The 16,044-nt window shown below is 44.7% G+C and overlaps 1 protein-coding gene across 4 annotated transcripts in view; it reads left to right on the top strand.

The window, feature by feature from the left end:
* SPTAN1 (spectrin alpha, non-erythrocytic 1) overlaps window positions 1–16,044 on the top strand; it is a 115,009-nt gene that overhangs the window by 85,742 nt on the left and 13,223 nt on the right. For 2 of the 4 annotated variants that reach the window (XM_068248528.1, XM_068248526.1), the window contains 14 exons: window positions 1,288–1,432; window positions 2,459–2,640; window positions 3,771–3,870; window positions 3,953–4,150; window positions 4,232–4,378; window positions 5,004–5,107; window positions 6,263–6,425; window positions 8,579–8,593; window positions 12,148–12,279; window positions 13,497–13,634; window positions 13,723–13,827; window positions 13,930–14,138; window positions 14,819–14,939; window positions 15,072–15,193. In XM_068248528.1, coding sequence (XP_068104629.1) covers window positions 1,288–1,432; window positions 2,459–2,640; window positions 3,771–3,870; window positions 3,953–4,150; window positions 4,232–4,378; window positions 5,004–5,107; window positions 6,263–6,425; window positions 8,579–8,593; window positions 12,148–12,279; window positions 13,497–13,634; window positions 13,723–13,827; window positions 13,930–14,138; window positions 14,819–14,939; window positions 15,072–15,193 — 1,881 coding nt within the window. The remainder of the gene's footprint in view (window positions 1–1,287; window positions 1,433–2,458; window positions 2,641–3,770; window positions 3,871–3,952; window positions 4,151–4,231; window positions 4,379–5,003; window positions 5,108–6,262; window positions 6,426–8,578; window positions 8,594–12,147; window positions 12,280–13,496; window positions 13,635–13,722; window positions 13,828–13,929; window positions 14,139–14,818; window positions 14,940–15,071; window positions 15,194–16,044) is intronic. The other 2 variants (XM_068248529.1, XM_068248527.1) reach the window with 1 other exon arrangement.

Below are 16,044 nucleotides of genomic sequence, written 5' to 3'. Positions count from 1 at the left end.
ATTTATGCACCTGCCTAATATCATTTAAACAATTATTGTGCACTTTCTGTAAATCCAATAAACTTCATTTCACTTCTCAAATATCACTGAGTGTGTCTCCTATATGATAAATTTAACTGACATTTTTATCGTAACTAACGATTTATACAGGAAAATCATGACGATTAACAAGGTTGCCCAAACTTTTGCATCCCACTGTATATCTGTACATCAGGTCTAACCAGTGCATGCCATTCCTGCCAGAGTCAGGAAAGCAATACCATTGAGGAGTATACAGTATTTTATGCATTGCGTGACTACGCATATCCATCACTTTTCAAACATACGAAGGTTGATTTGTCACGAAATGTGCCCAGAATACTGGAGCAGTTCCACATAGGTCCCAACTGTCCCAATTTGGGAGGGACTGTGACAGATCCTGCCCCCCTGTGCAACCTCCTCACAGAATCCCGATTTCCTGCCACGCTTCACAGGCATGCAGAAACGCTCACTGGTAGCTCTGCTGTTAGATTTGCTTTTCTACAGTGACTCAGTCACTTTCACTGCTGCCACCTGGAGTCTCCTAAAGCAGCGATCAGGCAGCTGGTAAGAGGCTGCACTTACATTGCACAGACACCAGTTTGCGACAGTGAAGAATGACTGTTGGAAGCTCTGCTGCTCCGTGGCCACTCTCAAATGAGTGGATATCTTTGCAGTGTTAGAGCGCACAGGAGCCTGGAGTGGTGAGGGAGGGGACCGCTGGAACTGAGAGTTGAGGTGAGAGTGGGGTGGGGTTACTGACTGTGTGGCACGAATTGTTACCAGTGTGCCACTAGACTCTACTGATCACTACCGGTTTGTCATGAGTTACTGTTACCATTCACTATCTAGTCCTTAATTATTTGTGGCACATGTTGGGGCTAAGGGTGTGACTGGAGGTGTAGCAGGGATGTATCTAAAGGTGTCCCTCTTTCTCATCTCAGAATGTTGGGTGATACTGTATACAGTTAAACCCAGAGCAACCAGTCAGGTTTCAAGTTTTAATTTCTTCTGAAAGTCTGTTGCTAACTAGTTTGCTGCATCTGCTGCCCCTTTCCATTATGCAGTGGTTGTGCTGCCTACTCCCTTCACCAGGCACCTGTTCAAATTCCACCACCAAGGTGGGCCTGCTAGTCAGGAACACAGTAACTTTACAGTCAGTACGGTATTCAAAAGTAAGGGGGTCCTTCTTTAATTTATTGCACAGGGCTGTACTTTACATGCAATCAAAGGAGTTGATTTCTTTTTTTCTTTGACGTTTCTGTATAGAGATGCAGATGAGACTAAAGAATGGATTGAGGAGAAGAACCAGGCTCTGAATACTGACAGCTATGGACATGATCTGGCCAGCGTTCAAGCCCTACAACGCAAACATGAAGGGTTCGAGCGAGATCTGGCTGCCCTGGGAGACAAGGTACAGAGCAGTTCATCTTCCGGGTCTGAGTCTGCTAGCAAATGGGTGAATGTGTGAGAAATGGGGAAGACCTGGGGAAAAGGCAGAAATCTAATGGTAATACCTCTACCTCTCTCACATTCTCTACATTATGGCCTCGATTCATAAAGCATTTCTGCATTCGACAATGCTTAAAACAGCTGACTTTACCGAGCACTTAGGAAAATGTCAATTCATAAGGCTGTTACCGCATGAAAAACTGAAGTTACCCAGCAGTGAGGTTAATTACCGACTTATGCGGTAAACAACTTAACAAATGTCAGTAAATGTCAATTCATAAAGAATAGGTCATGCTGTAAAAGCCTGAAATTTTACCGGCACCTCTGGTGTGGCAAAATGAGTGGAGAGTGTGCGATACTGTGGGAAGCCAGCGTGACTCAGACAAGCAGAGGGATAAGCTACGACTGACAGGAGCAGAAGCCAATAGAAACAGCCCCTGTCTCCTGCAAGTCGGGATGATGCATTTTGTTTGGACCCGACGCCTTCTCCGGTGGGTCTAGCTTTTCTACCCCCAGGCAGCGAGCAGAGAGAATGGAACAAAATAAGTTTCCCCTGCCTCCCTTAGGCAGTTTAATCTCTTCCGTTCCTGTTTGAAGATGCAGAGTAGCTAGTGGGGAAATAGTCCAAGCAGGGCATGTGTTAAGTATCCTGGAAGTTCATCTAAGCTGTGGCAAATAAATCAAATGTTAAGAAAGACTAGTAGATTCAGAGGCAGTATAACAAACAGTATAGCAAAACATGTAGGATGCCTCTTACTATTGTAAGGCTGTCTCTGCACTGAGTTTTTGTCTATTGAAGCCGGTGACAAGTAACAAAACCAGGAGATGTCTGGAAAAGCAGTGAGTTTGGCATCTGCCTGTTTATGTGAGCAGTGGAGGTATCCAGCAACCATATGTTATGTCACCTGCTCTGTAGGGAGTTCAGTGGGGGGATGTTGCAGGAACTGTATGCAGAGCAGATAAATGTAAACTATTTGTTTCTCCATAGGTTAATTCCCTGGGAGAGACTGCTGAGAGGCTGATCCAGTCACATCCAGAGTCCGCAGATGACATCCAGGAGAAATGCACAGAGCTCAACCAAGCTTGGCAGAGCCTTGGCAAACGTGCTGATAAACGTAAAGAGAAGCTGGGAGATTCACATGACCTGCAGCGCTTCCTGAGTGACTTCAGGTAGGTAGACTATTGACGTCATCCTAATCATGGTGTCCACTGAGTATTGTTCATCATGGCATAATAGAGCAACATCTCACCAAGAAAGAACCCTATTTATTATAACACTGATGAAGATAACCAGTGTAGAACTATACTTTTACAAGTATCGATGAATACGTTTATCTCAGAGCTATTGCTATACAGTTGCTGCTTTGGTTATATTTTTAACTAGGTCCTTACTAGTTAGAAGTTGGATTGGGCAGGGTCATCTCCTTTGACATAAGTGCACATGGGCATGCTTTTGCATCTTCAGCCCGTGGCATGAAGTGGTTAAACCAATCCAATTGCTGTTCTGATGACTATAGGGCTGGGTCTCTTTAGCGCTCTTGGTGCATTTGCTGATCGGGGTTAGCAAAGCGCTGTGACTTTGGTACCCTATAGGGGTGATTCAACTACAGCTTTGCGATTTGTATTAAATCGCAAGCGCTGCCTGCTGGATTTTCTGATCGATTGCACTTGAAGGAATGCTGTAAAATTGCGTTCCTTCAAAATCACTTGGATAATCTCTTGGTATGAACACATTGCAAGCGCTTAGGGCCAGAACATTTTAGTGGTTTCTCTGTGGCGTGAACAAGGACTGTGGTGGTCCGAAAAGGCCACTATGGAGCTGTAACAGTTTGTTTTTTATGATCCAAATAAAGTAATTTCTGATAAAAGAGCTGTGCTGGATCGTTTTGGAGAAACTGTTTGATATACCCAGAAGGTACACGAGTTGATCCGCTGCACACTCATCCCCTGCATTGCTGGAGTGCAGTCTCGTACCTTTTTGGTTGCTAGAACATTTTAGTGCACTTCTGTCCACTTTCAGCAACACATTAATGATAGACTGATAAGAGTTGCTGAACAGCAAACAGAAGCACACTAGTGTGTTCAGGCCCTTGGTGTTTGTGATTTGCGCTTGCTAGTGGGATCAGGCCCTAAGCAACTGATCCAAATCAGATCTATCTGTGCCTCTATAGGGTCTCTTTAAAACACAAATGCCACACTTTTGATATGAGCCAGTTTCATGAATGATTACATTTCTTGTATTTCAAATTAAAAGGAGGAGAGCTCATGAATATTCAGCCCATGTTAATTTTGTTTTTTAGGGATCTCATGTCCTGGATTAATGGAATCCGTGGCTTGGTATCCTCTGATGAGCTTGCCAAGGACGTCACTGGAGCTGAAGCTCTGTTGGAGAGGCATCAGGTCAGTTATCTCGTCTCTTCTCAGGGTGACCATCCTGCTGAGTGATCACTCGTAATGATTTTTCCTCCCTCTCCTCTCCCAGGAGCACCGCACAGAGATCGATGCCAGAGCTGGCACCTTCCAGGCCTTTGAGCAGTTCGGACAGCAGCTGCTTGCTCGTGGGCATTATGCCAGCCCTGAAATAAAGGAGAAGCTAGACATCCTAGACCAGGAACGTGCCAGCTTGGAGAAGGCCTGGGTGCAGCGCAGAATGATGTTGGATCAGTGCTTGGAGCTACAGGTAAGGCATTACCTCATACCATTCCTATAGGGCTGCCTTCATTTTTATCAATTATCAGCTGACACGGTCCTTCTATTGCAGCTCTTCAACAGAGACTGTGAGCAGGCTGAGAACTGGATGGCGGCGCGGGAGGCTTTCCTGAATAGTGAAGACAAGGGAGACTCTCTGGACAGTGTTGAGGCTCTCATCAAGAAACACGAGGACTTTGATAAAGCAATCAATGTACAGGTAAGGTCGCGCACACACTCTACTTATGTCACCCATCGGGGATCAGGACCTGATCGCCTTTACAACGTGCTGTGTTGCTATGCGGGGGGCAGAGGAACAAGTGGAGTATGTGTGACATCACAGAGCGGGTTGGGAAGCGTCCTGAACAATGGGATCGGCGTCGCTGGGGTACATATGCCTGATTGTTGGCTGAGGTAGTCTCTCCCAGCCACCGCAATGCAAGCAGAATGACTATATCTTCTGGCATGCATTGGGGGGGGGGGGGGGGGGGAGGGTGCAACGCCGCAGGGATATTCAATCTGTGGCACTTACCGGTCTCCTTGCTAGAAGTTGGATGCCACCATTAAAAATGGGGGTAGAGGCTTAGAGAGCAGCCATCTGAAGGTGGGTAATGCCTGCCAAACAACCCCCCCATGGCACATTTTATGTACGAACCTCCCTAAGGGGTCCTTTTTCTTTTCTTTTTTTTTTTTTTTTTTTTTTTTTTTTAGTTATACGTTTTGTAATCGTGGTGCTCAGGTCCCTTTAAAATACATCATCAAGCAGAGCAAGAGTACTGGAGCCTCTCGTGTTTATGGATCACTTTCTGTGTCTCCCATGCAGTAACTGAAAATATTTGTTGCAGGAAGAGAAGATTGCAGCTCTGCAGGCTTTCGCTGACCAGCTAATAACCGCCGACCACTATTCCAAGGGAGACATTGCCACTCGTCGTAATGAAGTGCTGGACAGGTGGGTCATTGCCAGGGCTGGCAGTATATTTAAGTGGTGCTCTGACACTTCAGGATACTGAGAATAATGTTGGCTTGTATAGGTTTGAAGGGGGTGGAGCATCTTTCATTAAACAGTTTCTTGGAGATCTGTCATGTCATGAGTCACGGTTTTCTAACCACCTAATTTCAGAAACCCTACAACCTTGTCTTCAAAATTCACCTTAGGGCTCAAACCCACTAGAGCGATTTTGTGAGCGTTTAGGAAGCAATTCAAACCGCTAGCGATTTCGCTAAACGCTCAGCTAATGTTAATGGATGGGCCAAATTCCACTGGAGCGATTGTGATTACCAAAATCGCAAACGCAGGACATGCAGCATTTTTGAGCGTTAGCGTTTCTGCAATGTAAAGTATATAAATGCTGGCATAATCGCTCGTCAGAACCTACACAGAGAGATGTTGCTAGCGTTTCGAAATTACTACACACTAAAATTTAATTTAATTGAAAGGATCAATCAGAGTTAAAAACGCTAATCGCTACACAATAGCTGGCAAAACGCTTACACTTTTTAAAATCGCTACTAAAATCCTCAGAAAACGCTCATGAAATCGCTTACAAAACACTCATACAAATTGCTAGCGATTGCGATTAGCGATATTTAGGAGATCTCACACTTGTGGATGAAATCGGAATAATCTAAAGCTGTATGTGGCTACAATCAGTCGTGCTCATTAATTGCTGAATTCCCGCTACCTGATTCAATCTGATTAATGGAATTCATCCATTTTTCAGATAGATATCATTGATAATGGACACGACGAATCATTTCCAATTGGTTACCACGGCGATCGGGCACTACCGTTGTACCATTAATGGACACCTTAAAGTGGACCAGCAATGCTGCAGGATTTTCCTAATTATTCTGGAGGTCTGCTTTAAGAACCTGCAAGCCCTGAGCAAATTACTGTTCGACGTTTCTGTCATTTCTGATTTTTAACTATTACGTACTATAAATCAATAATGGCAATAGATTTTACTGGTTAGCTTGCTGCAGGTGACTGACTGAGGAGTTTGGTTCACTAGAGGGCAGTTCAGGCTTTCATTGCTGCGATCTAACTGCTATACAAAGCATCTCATTGTATTGTTTCACTTGGTTTGTTCCCCCTCCCCTGTAGATGGCGCCGTCTGAAGGCTCAGATGATTGAGAAGAGATCCAAGCTTGGCGAATCTCAGACTCTGCAGCAGTTTAGCAGAGATGTGGATGAGATTGAAGCCTGGATTAGTGAGAAGCTGCAGACCGCCAGTGATGAGTCCTACAAGGATCCCACCAACATCCAGGTACTTCTAGAGATGGAGGAGGGGAGGTGTGTGCTATAAACAAATTTCCCAGAATATGTACTACTTCAGGTTAGACTTGAACTGTGGGTTAGTCATATGATGATCTATTAGCTTCTGAACAGGATGTAAGCCCGACGAAGGCTGCAAGGCCGAAAGCTTGCTTATTCTTATTTATTTTTAGTTAGCCAATAAATGGTATCATCCTGATTTAAAACTTCTTGCTTTTACTGATGGCTAACACGGTACAATACCCTACTGCTACTTCTGAAAGTATGTGGTTTTGAAAGAGTAGTGGATTGGACATTTAAATCCTCCCCCACCCTCAGATTCAGTATTCCAATTTTTTAAAGGCATGCATTAATAAGAAATGTCAAGACATCCTCTGTAGACCTTGATACATTGGTGTTGATCATACTAGTATCCAAAAAGGGTCTGTAGTTACTTGTCCATTACTGACATATTTTCGATCAAATTAGTCAAATATTTATGTATGAAGCTGGTGGGCCCGATCGATCCTGAACAATCACATCAATTGCTTTCATAAAGTGTACCCGAGTTTCACATACATACTGTACGTAAGAAGTAGAGGTCTGCACGGGACTGCTTTTTCCAACCCGCTACCCGCTTTCTAGGGTATCTGTTACCTACACCCGACCCGCAAACACGCACCCGCTTTTCAAGCGAGCAGAAGGGAGCTGCTATAATGACCTGTCAGGATGGCTGGATCAGCTTCTTCTTTTCCTCCACTCGGGGCAGCACTGCATTTCCGACATCCCCTTATGCTGTAAATTGATTAAAGACCATCTGTTCTTATGATCTTATCGAAAATACAGTTCACTAAAAATCACGTTAACAGTCACCTGTAGTATTTTAAATGCAGCATTTAGTGGACACATTCCACGAGGCTTGTCCACATCCCCCCCAAAAAAACAGTTGCCTTATTTTAGGACACAGGCATGTAACGTCAGTATGTTCAGTGAGAACTGCAAGTCTTTGCTTACAGATAGTAAATTAGTTGCTGAGTGTATGATCCCAGTTTGAAAAATGTGCTTTAAAATTTTCACACGAAATATATAAAATCACTTTACGTCCTTTTAAAGGGACGGTCTGAGCAGCTTAAAAAGAAAGACATTTACTTACTTGGTGCTTCCTCCAGCCTAGCAGCTGCGATGTCCCTCGCCACAGCTCTGCACTCAGCCACTGGCTCCCAGTAGAGGCTGACCTCGTCAGGTCGTCCTTTACTGCGCCTGCGCTATACACTCCACACCATGTGCGAGTGATTGACAGCGGCGCTAGCGCAGGTGCAATAGAGGATAACTCAGCAAGGTCGACCTCTTCAGTGGGGGGGACCGGGAGCCAGTGGCTGAGAGTGGAGCTTTACCGAGGGACTTAGCAGCTGCTAGGGGCTGGAGGAAGGCCCGGGTAAGTAAATGTCCTTATTTATAAACTACTCGGACATTCCCTTTAACCACCCTGAAGTATTAATACACTAACTCTTTAAAGATGAGTACACAAATCGAATCTTGATTGGCCAATTTCACCACTGTATGCACTACACTGCATGTAGTATGAGCGCTTACCGACACAAAGTTCAAAGTAGTCAAAATTTCTTGGTCATCATACTAGTCCCCGGTATCCGGCACCATGGGGATTGCCTAATGCCGGATACATGAGCAGCCAGCCGATAAAGCAGAAACCTCCCACCCCGTGCAAGATAAAATACTCAGTGAGCCTTCTGGCAACGCCCGGTAGCTCCTAGCGACTTTCCAGCGTCTTCTGTGCACGGCTCCCGTAGGGTCACCTGTTCCGCATCGGGTCACGTGATATGCTGGGAGCCGTGCACAGACATAAAGCCGCTAGGAGCTACAAGACGTCGCTGGTACCCCCCTAAAAGAAAAACAACACAAAACAGTCCCTGCTATTTCCTCAGGCATGCCGATTAGTTGAGATTTCTGGTTGCCTGAGTTCCGTATAACGGGGACTTTGCTGTACATAGAAATAGTAAAATTGGCCAATTAAGATAGGATGTGTGTACCCACCTTAAATTGGTTGTTCAATCTTTGACCTAACATAAGGTAATGTGATGTCCATATATGCTTCCTTTGGTAGAGTACCTATTACTCAATGCTTTCTTTTCTCAATCTGTTTTATAGCTTTCCAAACTTCTGGTAAGTGGTCAGGAAGTGCCTTTTGTGTTCCTCACCTCTGTTCATAACCACCCGTACTAGTACTAGTTGTGTTTTGTTCATCTGTTTAGTGGCGGTCATTTGTCTCTATCGTAGTTTTAGTTACTGCCAGTGTTTTAATATTTTTTTTTTTCTTTGCTGGTTCTGAATTGGTGGTTTTAGTTTCTTCTTTTGGCAAGACACGCTCTGCATGATGACCAATTTTTTAAATCTTGGAGGAACTTCTCTGTGATGTTGGGGTTTCTAACAAAGGCGAAAATGCAGCCACGTGTGCAGAAAAAGCTACTCAGAGGAGGCATCTAATTTGTCCTCTAAGTTAGTAACCTACACCGAGGCTCCAGAGGTGTCAGGCAGAGGGTATGCTTGTTATAAATCTTTCAGTTCTCCACCTGTTTATGGTAGCAGTTTCTTTTTAGCATGGTGTCAGCGCTAAAGCTAAGCAGGAAGCAGGTGTAACTAGAGGGGAGCAGCCCCTGCAGTCGTGGGGGGCCCAGAGCTGTAGGGGTCCCCCCCCCCGACTATGAAAACTCCCTTCCTCTGATACAGGGGACTTTACTTCAGGTAACACGTTTTTGTGGCTACACTTATGGGTGTGAAGATTATGATGGCCACTTATTTTATGACCCTTGTAAGATAGGCCTGCAGGCTGTGAAGGGCACCACATGGAGGCAAGGGAAGGGGTGTGAACGATCAGGGGGCCCGTAAAAGTTTTTTGCTTGGGAAACCCATGAATTGTAATTATGCCACTGCCAGGAAGGAAGCTTTAATGATCTCTCATTTAAATAAAATACTGGAGGTCTTAAAGAGTAGCTTTCTCCCTGCAGGTTAATTTCCAACAGATCTAGTCTCCTCTTTGGGGAAAGGTCCTGCTGGTGTCTGGTTCTCCTCACTTTTCTCTGCTGCTCTCTTGTTTCCTGTTAGAGGATGTTTGAGTGTTGCTCTTCTCCACTGGCTTTCTGCCCTTCTGGTCATAGAAAAGGCACCGGGGTACCAGTCCAACCAATCATAGCTGCTCCCCTTTTCTTCCCTTACTAAAGGGGGTGGTCTGCGAGATGCAAATAATTCTGAGCTGATGCATGATTATGTAAATTTATTATAAAAATGTATGTAGCTTGAAAATGGACACGTCGAATCCTGATGAGGTGGAATTCAATTGGTCCATCTTCAATTTGCATAATCTTGCATCAACTTGAATTATTTGCATCTCACTGACCATTGCTACGCATTATCTATCCGTATCAGTAGAAAGTGTAGAATGTGGCAGCCATCCTGGAAGAGGATCTTGACTGCTGCGTTGGGTAGAAACTCCAGTAAATACACAAGGATGATGACAGGGCAATTAGAAGCTGTGCTACGGTTTTTGATTTTTTTTTTTTTTGTTGTTGTTGTTTTTTTAAATACTATGATTAAAGATCTGCTTTAAACATTTTTTTTCAGTTTAGGTTTAAAAATATATTCTTCACTCCTACTTCATATCTCACTTTCTCCATTGTAGCCTTTACCTTGTGCACATGCAAATTAAAATTAGTTAGGTCAATGGAAGTTAGCCACATGAGAACTTTAGCATTGATTGAGGTAACCTGTGCGTGAAATGCTGCCACACAAAGCACCCAGAGCCCCTAGATAAAATTTCCCCAAACATTTTGGGTCAAGGGCCGGGTCAACATACTTCAGACTGCTGGGGGGCCGGAGTATACATAAAATGATGTAGAAGTCTTTGTGCACCAGACAGTGAAGCATACTCAGGTGACAACCTGCAGTCCAATTGGACATCAGTGTCCCCTGATGTGGAATTTGATTAAAAACCAGCGAATTACTGCTTTCTGGCTGTAGCTGACCGCATCTATAATACATTTTGTGTGTGGGGGTCGGTAAAAAAGCCTCAGGGGGCCACATTCGGCCCGCGGGCTTTAGTTTGAGAATCACTGCCCCAGATGCTGATACTTCTGATGTTCTTTCCAGCAAAACCTATCCTTTATGCTGGTAGCAGTTAAATACCGTATGTAGCTTGGTTTAAGTTCTTAACCTGGTGAATCTGCAAAATACTTTATATATTTCAGAGTAAAATGAGCTTTAAATGACTCTTCTCCTATGCTGCGGTCACTTAGACTAGTCCATCTCCTAATGGGGTATTTCCTTTATTATTTACAAAAGCACACCCTGACAAAGATCTATACAAAGATGCAGGTTGGCCTCCCTGTTTGCACACTATTTTGGCAGTTGAACTGAGCAACTGGACTAGTAGATAGCAAAATAATAGAAAATTAAGAAAAGTAATAGTTGATTTTACTCTAAAAGGAAAGTACATCTTATTTGTATGTATTTTTTTTGATAGTGGTCCTTTAAAATTCCCCATCAATTAGGTTAAGTTCAGAGCTCTCAAGCACTACTGAAACCACCCTTGACATTTGACCTTTAGGCCTCATTCACACCTAAAATCTAAAACGCAAGCATTTTGCGTTTTTGTGCACTTTTTTCCCCCTTCCAGGTGCTCCACTGTGCTCTGAGTTTCTGGTAAAAGCGCATTTCCAGAGCGGGTTTGTAATTCACTCCCTGACGCAAGTCAGAAAGTGAACTCTTTGAGCTGGAAAATAATAAATACAATGTATTTATTCTCAAAACCGCTAACCCAATTGCCGCAGAAAGCGGTTTTGTGAGCGTTTAGCGCTCTTCCTATACCTTCCATTATAGTAAAAACGTCCCAAAAAATGGTACAGGCACCACTTTTCTGAACGCACAGCGCGCTAACAGCGCTGATATGAACCTTCTCATAGAGATTAATTGCACCAGCGTTTTGTGGGCGATTTTAAAAATCGCTTGCACTTGATAAAGGGCTGAAAACGCCCCTAGTGTGAACGAGCCCTCAATGTCCTATTTGAATCTCCTGTGTTTCCCAAACCTGTCTTCTGCTCTCAACAGGGGCACTTGTTTTTTAAATAGCCTTCTTTGTGTACAGGGGGAGAGTCTTAAATAGGTCCTGTTAGTGAGCCTTGAGTAGCTGGGGGAGCAACTGTTTTAGGTGGTCAGAACCCTACAGGTGTAGTAACTCCCACAGGACAATTTTATATAGGCTGGCCAGTTCTCTATTCCATGTTTGACCTAAATTGGTAGTGCTAGAAATCTCACATTCCTAGTCGTTGAAATTTAGTTAGTGTAGAGACATAGGACAAAATGCTACAAAAAAAAAAAAAAAATCTCTGACCCAGCTATAAGCAAGGGTTAGATAGAAATTGCTCACTTCATAAAATGTAATCTCTGGGAATTACATTTGAGTCATGCAGAACGTGTGTTGGGGTCTTGTGTAGTTGTCTTTTTGAATGTGGCATTACTATTTTATTGTAGCTCATATTGTTGTGTTTTCATTACATCATGTGGATAACCGGTCATGGAATGTGTAAACCTTCCAATTACCCTAATCCTCTGGCGTTCGAGAACACTGTCGCCTTTAGTCTCTTGTCCATACGTGTAGTAGAGACTGCATTTCATGCCACATTGAGATACTGATCTCCGTTGGTGCTTTTCTTCCCGCTGTGTAGAGCAAACATCAAAAACATCAGGCATTCGAGGCTGAGCTTCAAGCCAACGCTGATCGTATTCGTGGGGTCATTGACATGGGCAACTCTCTCATCGACCGCGGAGCCTGTGCTGGCAGTGAGGATGCAGTGAAGGTAAGCAAGGTCCACACCATAGAATCAAACATTGTAAGCCAATTTTATTTTAAAATTGGACATTGGCTAGTATACATTTGTTCTCATTTTTCTTATCAACAGAATCGGTTCTAAGTGGCAAAATAGTTAACTCCTTAATGACTGGCACTTTTTTTGACTAGAATTAAAAATGGTCACTTTGCAGTATCTACAACTAAGTTGTGTATTGTTAGAAAAGTTGGACTGCTTTTTGGGGGATAGAGGAGGCCTTTTTTTAACCCATTAGTAGCTTCAAAAGAATTATCTCATTTGAGATAAATGCACGGATTTTGACCTCAGCAGGCAGAACTTATTGTGCTGTAAATTCTTGGAAAGCTTTTGATGTATCTCTGCTAGCAGAGGATATAGAAACTGAAAACAGATGTCCTCTGCTGTTGTCTCGCACTGCCCCCTAGTGACAAGTGGCCATAAATACACATTACAGCAGTACTAATTAGTAGCAAGGAAATGTTACAAATAAGAAGTAAAAAGTGATAAACTGGCCTGGAGCACTTGCAATCCTCTAAATTTGGTTAAAAATAGTTTTCAGCTGTAGATCTCTTGTTTGATACAAACATATGACCGTTGGGTACTCTGCTGCTAAGCCTTTAAAGGGATACTTAAGTCAGGGGTAAAAAATGAGGTTAACTCACCTGGGGCTTCCCTCAGCCCCCTGCAGCTGATCGGTGCCTTCGCAGCTTCGGTCCGATGCTCCTGGACCTGCCGGCGACGACTTCCGGTTTCGCCGTCACCGGCCGACAGGCATGGGAACGCGAGTGATTCTTCGTGTTCCCAGCCACAATAGCACCCCCTATACTGCTATTGCGGCAAGAAGGCCACATCGCGTTCCCATGCCTGTCGGCCGGTGACGGCGAAACCGGAAGTAGTCGCCGGCGGGTCCAGGAGCATCGGACCGGAGCTGCGAGGGCACCGATCAGCTGCAGGGGGCTGAGGGAAGCCCCAGGTGAGTTAACCTCATTTTTTAGCCCTGACTTAAGTATCCCTTTAAATGTTCTATTTAGAGCTGTGCCTTGAGTGGGCCTTTGTGAGCATTCTACATGTCAGCAGTCCACAGAGTTCTTATAAATGCCAAGCATCATCAGTAGTAGTTGTGCTTTGTATAAATAAAGTTAAGGTGGGACTTAAATGCTTCTGTTTCAACATTTTAGGACATATTTTTATTTGCTTTATCTTTTTAGGCCCGCTTGGCAGCACTAGCAGACCAGTGGCAATTCCTGGTTCACAAATCTGCGGAGAAGAGCCAGAAGTTGAAGGAAGCCAACAAACAGCAGAACTTCAACACTGGCATCAAGGACTTTGACTTCTGGCTTTCTGAGGTACGGTTCAAGAAGGGACTTGGCTTGAGCAAAGGAAATGGATCATGTGCAGCCATGCATATTGTATAATTCATGTTTGCCTTGTTAGGTGGAGGCATTGCTAGCCTCAGAAGATTATGGGAAGGACCTGGCATCCGTCAACAACCTGCTGAAGAAACACCAGCTGCTGGAGGCCGATATCTCTGCTCATGAGGTAAGGCTTTGGACTGATTGGCTGTGGGATCCAAAGGTTGGTTGGCCAGAATTTTATACCAGTTTGGGAGCGAAAGAGACTCAACTGTTTGTTCTCTTCCAGGACCGGCTGAAGGATTTGAATGGTCAAGCTGACAGCCTAATGACCAGCAGTGCTTTTGATACTTCCCAAGTGAAGGAGAAACGTGATGCCATCAATGACCGTTTCCAGCGCATTAAAGGCATGGCAGCTGCTCGACGTGGTAGACTGAATGAATCTCACCGCCTTCATCAGTTCTTCAGAGACCTTGACGATGAGGAGTCTTGGATCAAGTAAGTGTAAACAACTCTTCTGTCCATTGGTGGTTTTATTATCAATTTGTAAGTGTACATCTTGAGGCAGTGGAACTAGTTGGACCCCCCCTTCACCTGTACTGAATTGGGCTGCACTGCTCCATGCTCCACCGTGGGCAGCAGCAACGCTGCTCGGTACCATGGACAGTGTGAACAGACTGTAAAGTCCAGGCAAGTAACAAAAACTCCTATGTAACTTTCAGGGCCCTAATTTGTTGCAGCATATTTCATTTGTGATAAAGCAGGGTCATTCCTATGTTGGTTATCAGTCTGGACATTTGATCCGTTCTTTTGTTGTTCATTTCAGTGCCGTTTTTGGAGGAGGGACTGAGCGCTCTGCCAATACAGAGCCTCTGCATCTCTCCAGGCTGGTAATGGGGCGGGGCTTTCAGACTGAATGCTGTCTGTCCCAACACTGGTTTTTGAGTGCAGTTTGTGAATGCTGACTGATGCGAAACCACCCACTTTCTCTGTCAACCCCATTATGCTTTGCAGTGTACCTGCAAATGTGACACCACTGTGGTATAGTTAACTGGTGTTAGTTATTGGTGTCACTTCACGTTGAAATTTGAATGCCTGGACTTAGGTTAGAAGCATTTCATTTAGAATTTGCATTCTTTAGAAACGCCACTTAATCTTGGCATTCTCGTGTCACACAGAGAGAAGAAGCTCCTGGTTGGGTCAGATGATTATGGCCGAGATCTGACTGGTGTACAGAATCTGAGAAAGAAGCACAAGAGACTGGAGGCTGAACTTGCTGCCCATGAGCCAGCTATTCAGGTATTTAAATCAGTTTTTCCTGTTCCCGGTCCATGTAAGCGTTGTATTTCCATGTGTGCTTGCTGTGTCTCCTGGCTGTGATGTGTCTGAGTGTTCGCAAGCTTCATAGCTAAGATGTGTTGTGTTCTGTAGGGTGTGCTGGAAACTGGTAAGAAGCTGGCTGATGACAACACCCTTGGGAAGGAGGAAATTCAGCAGCGACTGGCTCAGTTTGTTGAACACTGGAAGGAGCTGAAGCAACAAGCATCAGCCAGGTGAGATATTGCATTCTATTGCCATACAACCAAAAGGGCAGGAAGTGAAGACTGATCTGACACTTACATGTTTCTACATTACACCTTCTACAAGAGCTATAACTATAGGGCAGCGATGGCGAACCTTTTGGAGACCGTGTCCAAACTGCCACCCAAAAGTCACTTGGCTATCGCAAAGTGCCCCTCCCCCGGACAGTTAATGACAGATTACCCCCCTCCCCGACCAGGACAGCGAATGACCGATTGGGCGACAGGTTAGACACATGCTTGTTTCAGAGTTGTGATTCAGATACTACTGATGCTAGAAGGACTGCCAGGAAACTAGTATTGTTTAACCACTTCAGGACTTACACCCCCCCTAGTGACCAGGCTATCTTTTACAATTCAGGCCACTGCAGCTTTAAGGGCTCACTGCAGGGCCGTACAACTCGGCACACAAGTGATTTCCCCCCCCCCCCCCCCTCCTTTTCTGACCACCAACAGAGCTTTCTGTTGGTGGCCTCTGATCGCTCCTGCAATGTTTATTTGTTTTTTTTATCTATTTGGGGTGGGTTTTATATTCCCTATTTTTTACTTTTCCCTCGCCCTCCCTCCCCCCGCCAGCCAAAGACCGCGATCGGTTGTCATAGGCATCACCCTACTATGAAAGCGTATCGCTTCTGATTCTCTCTAGGGTATAGCTGAGTGACACGGCTGTCCCAAGTACAGCGCTGCAGTAGATCGCTGCACTGTACAATGTAAATAGACGGCTGGGAGACTGATGACGGAGCGAAGTTCCGTCATTCAAGCGGAGATCCTGCAAAACCCCACCCCAGGACTTGACGCCAATCACGTGGTCCTGGGGCTGAAAC

The sequence above is a fragment of the Hyperolius riggenbachi genome, chromosome 8, assembly GCF_040937935.1.
Source record: "Hyperolius riggenbachi isolate aHypRig1 chromosome 8, aHypRig1.pri, whole genome shotgun sequence".
In the NCBI taxonomy this organism is placed as follows: domain Eukaryota; kingdom Metazoa; phylum Chordata; class Amphibia; order Anura; family Hyperoliidae; genus Hyperolius; species Hyperolius riggenbachi.
The sequence above is the reverse complement of the archived record's forward strand: the minus strand, read 5'-3'. Positions and strand labels throughout refer to the sequence as shown.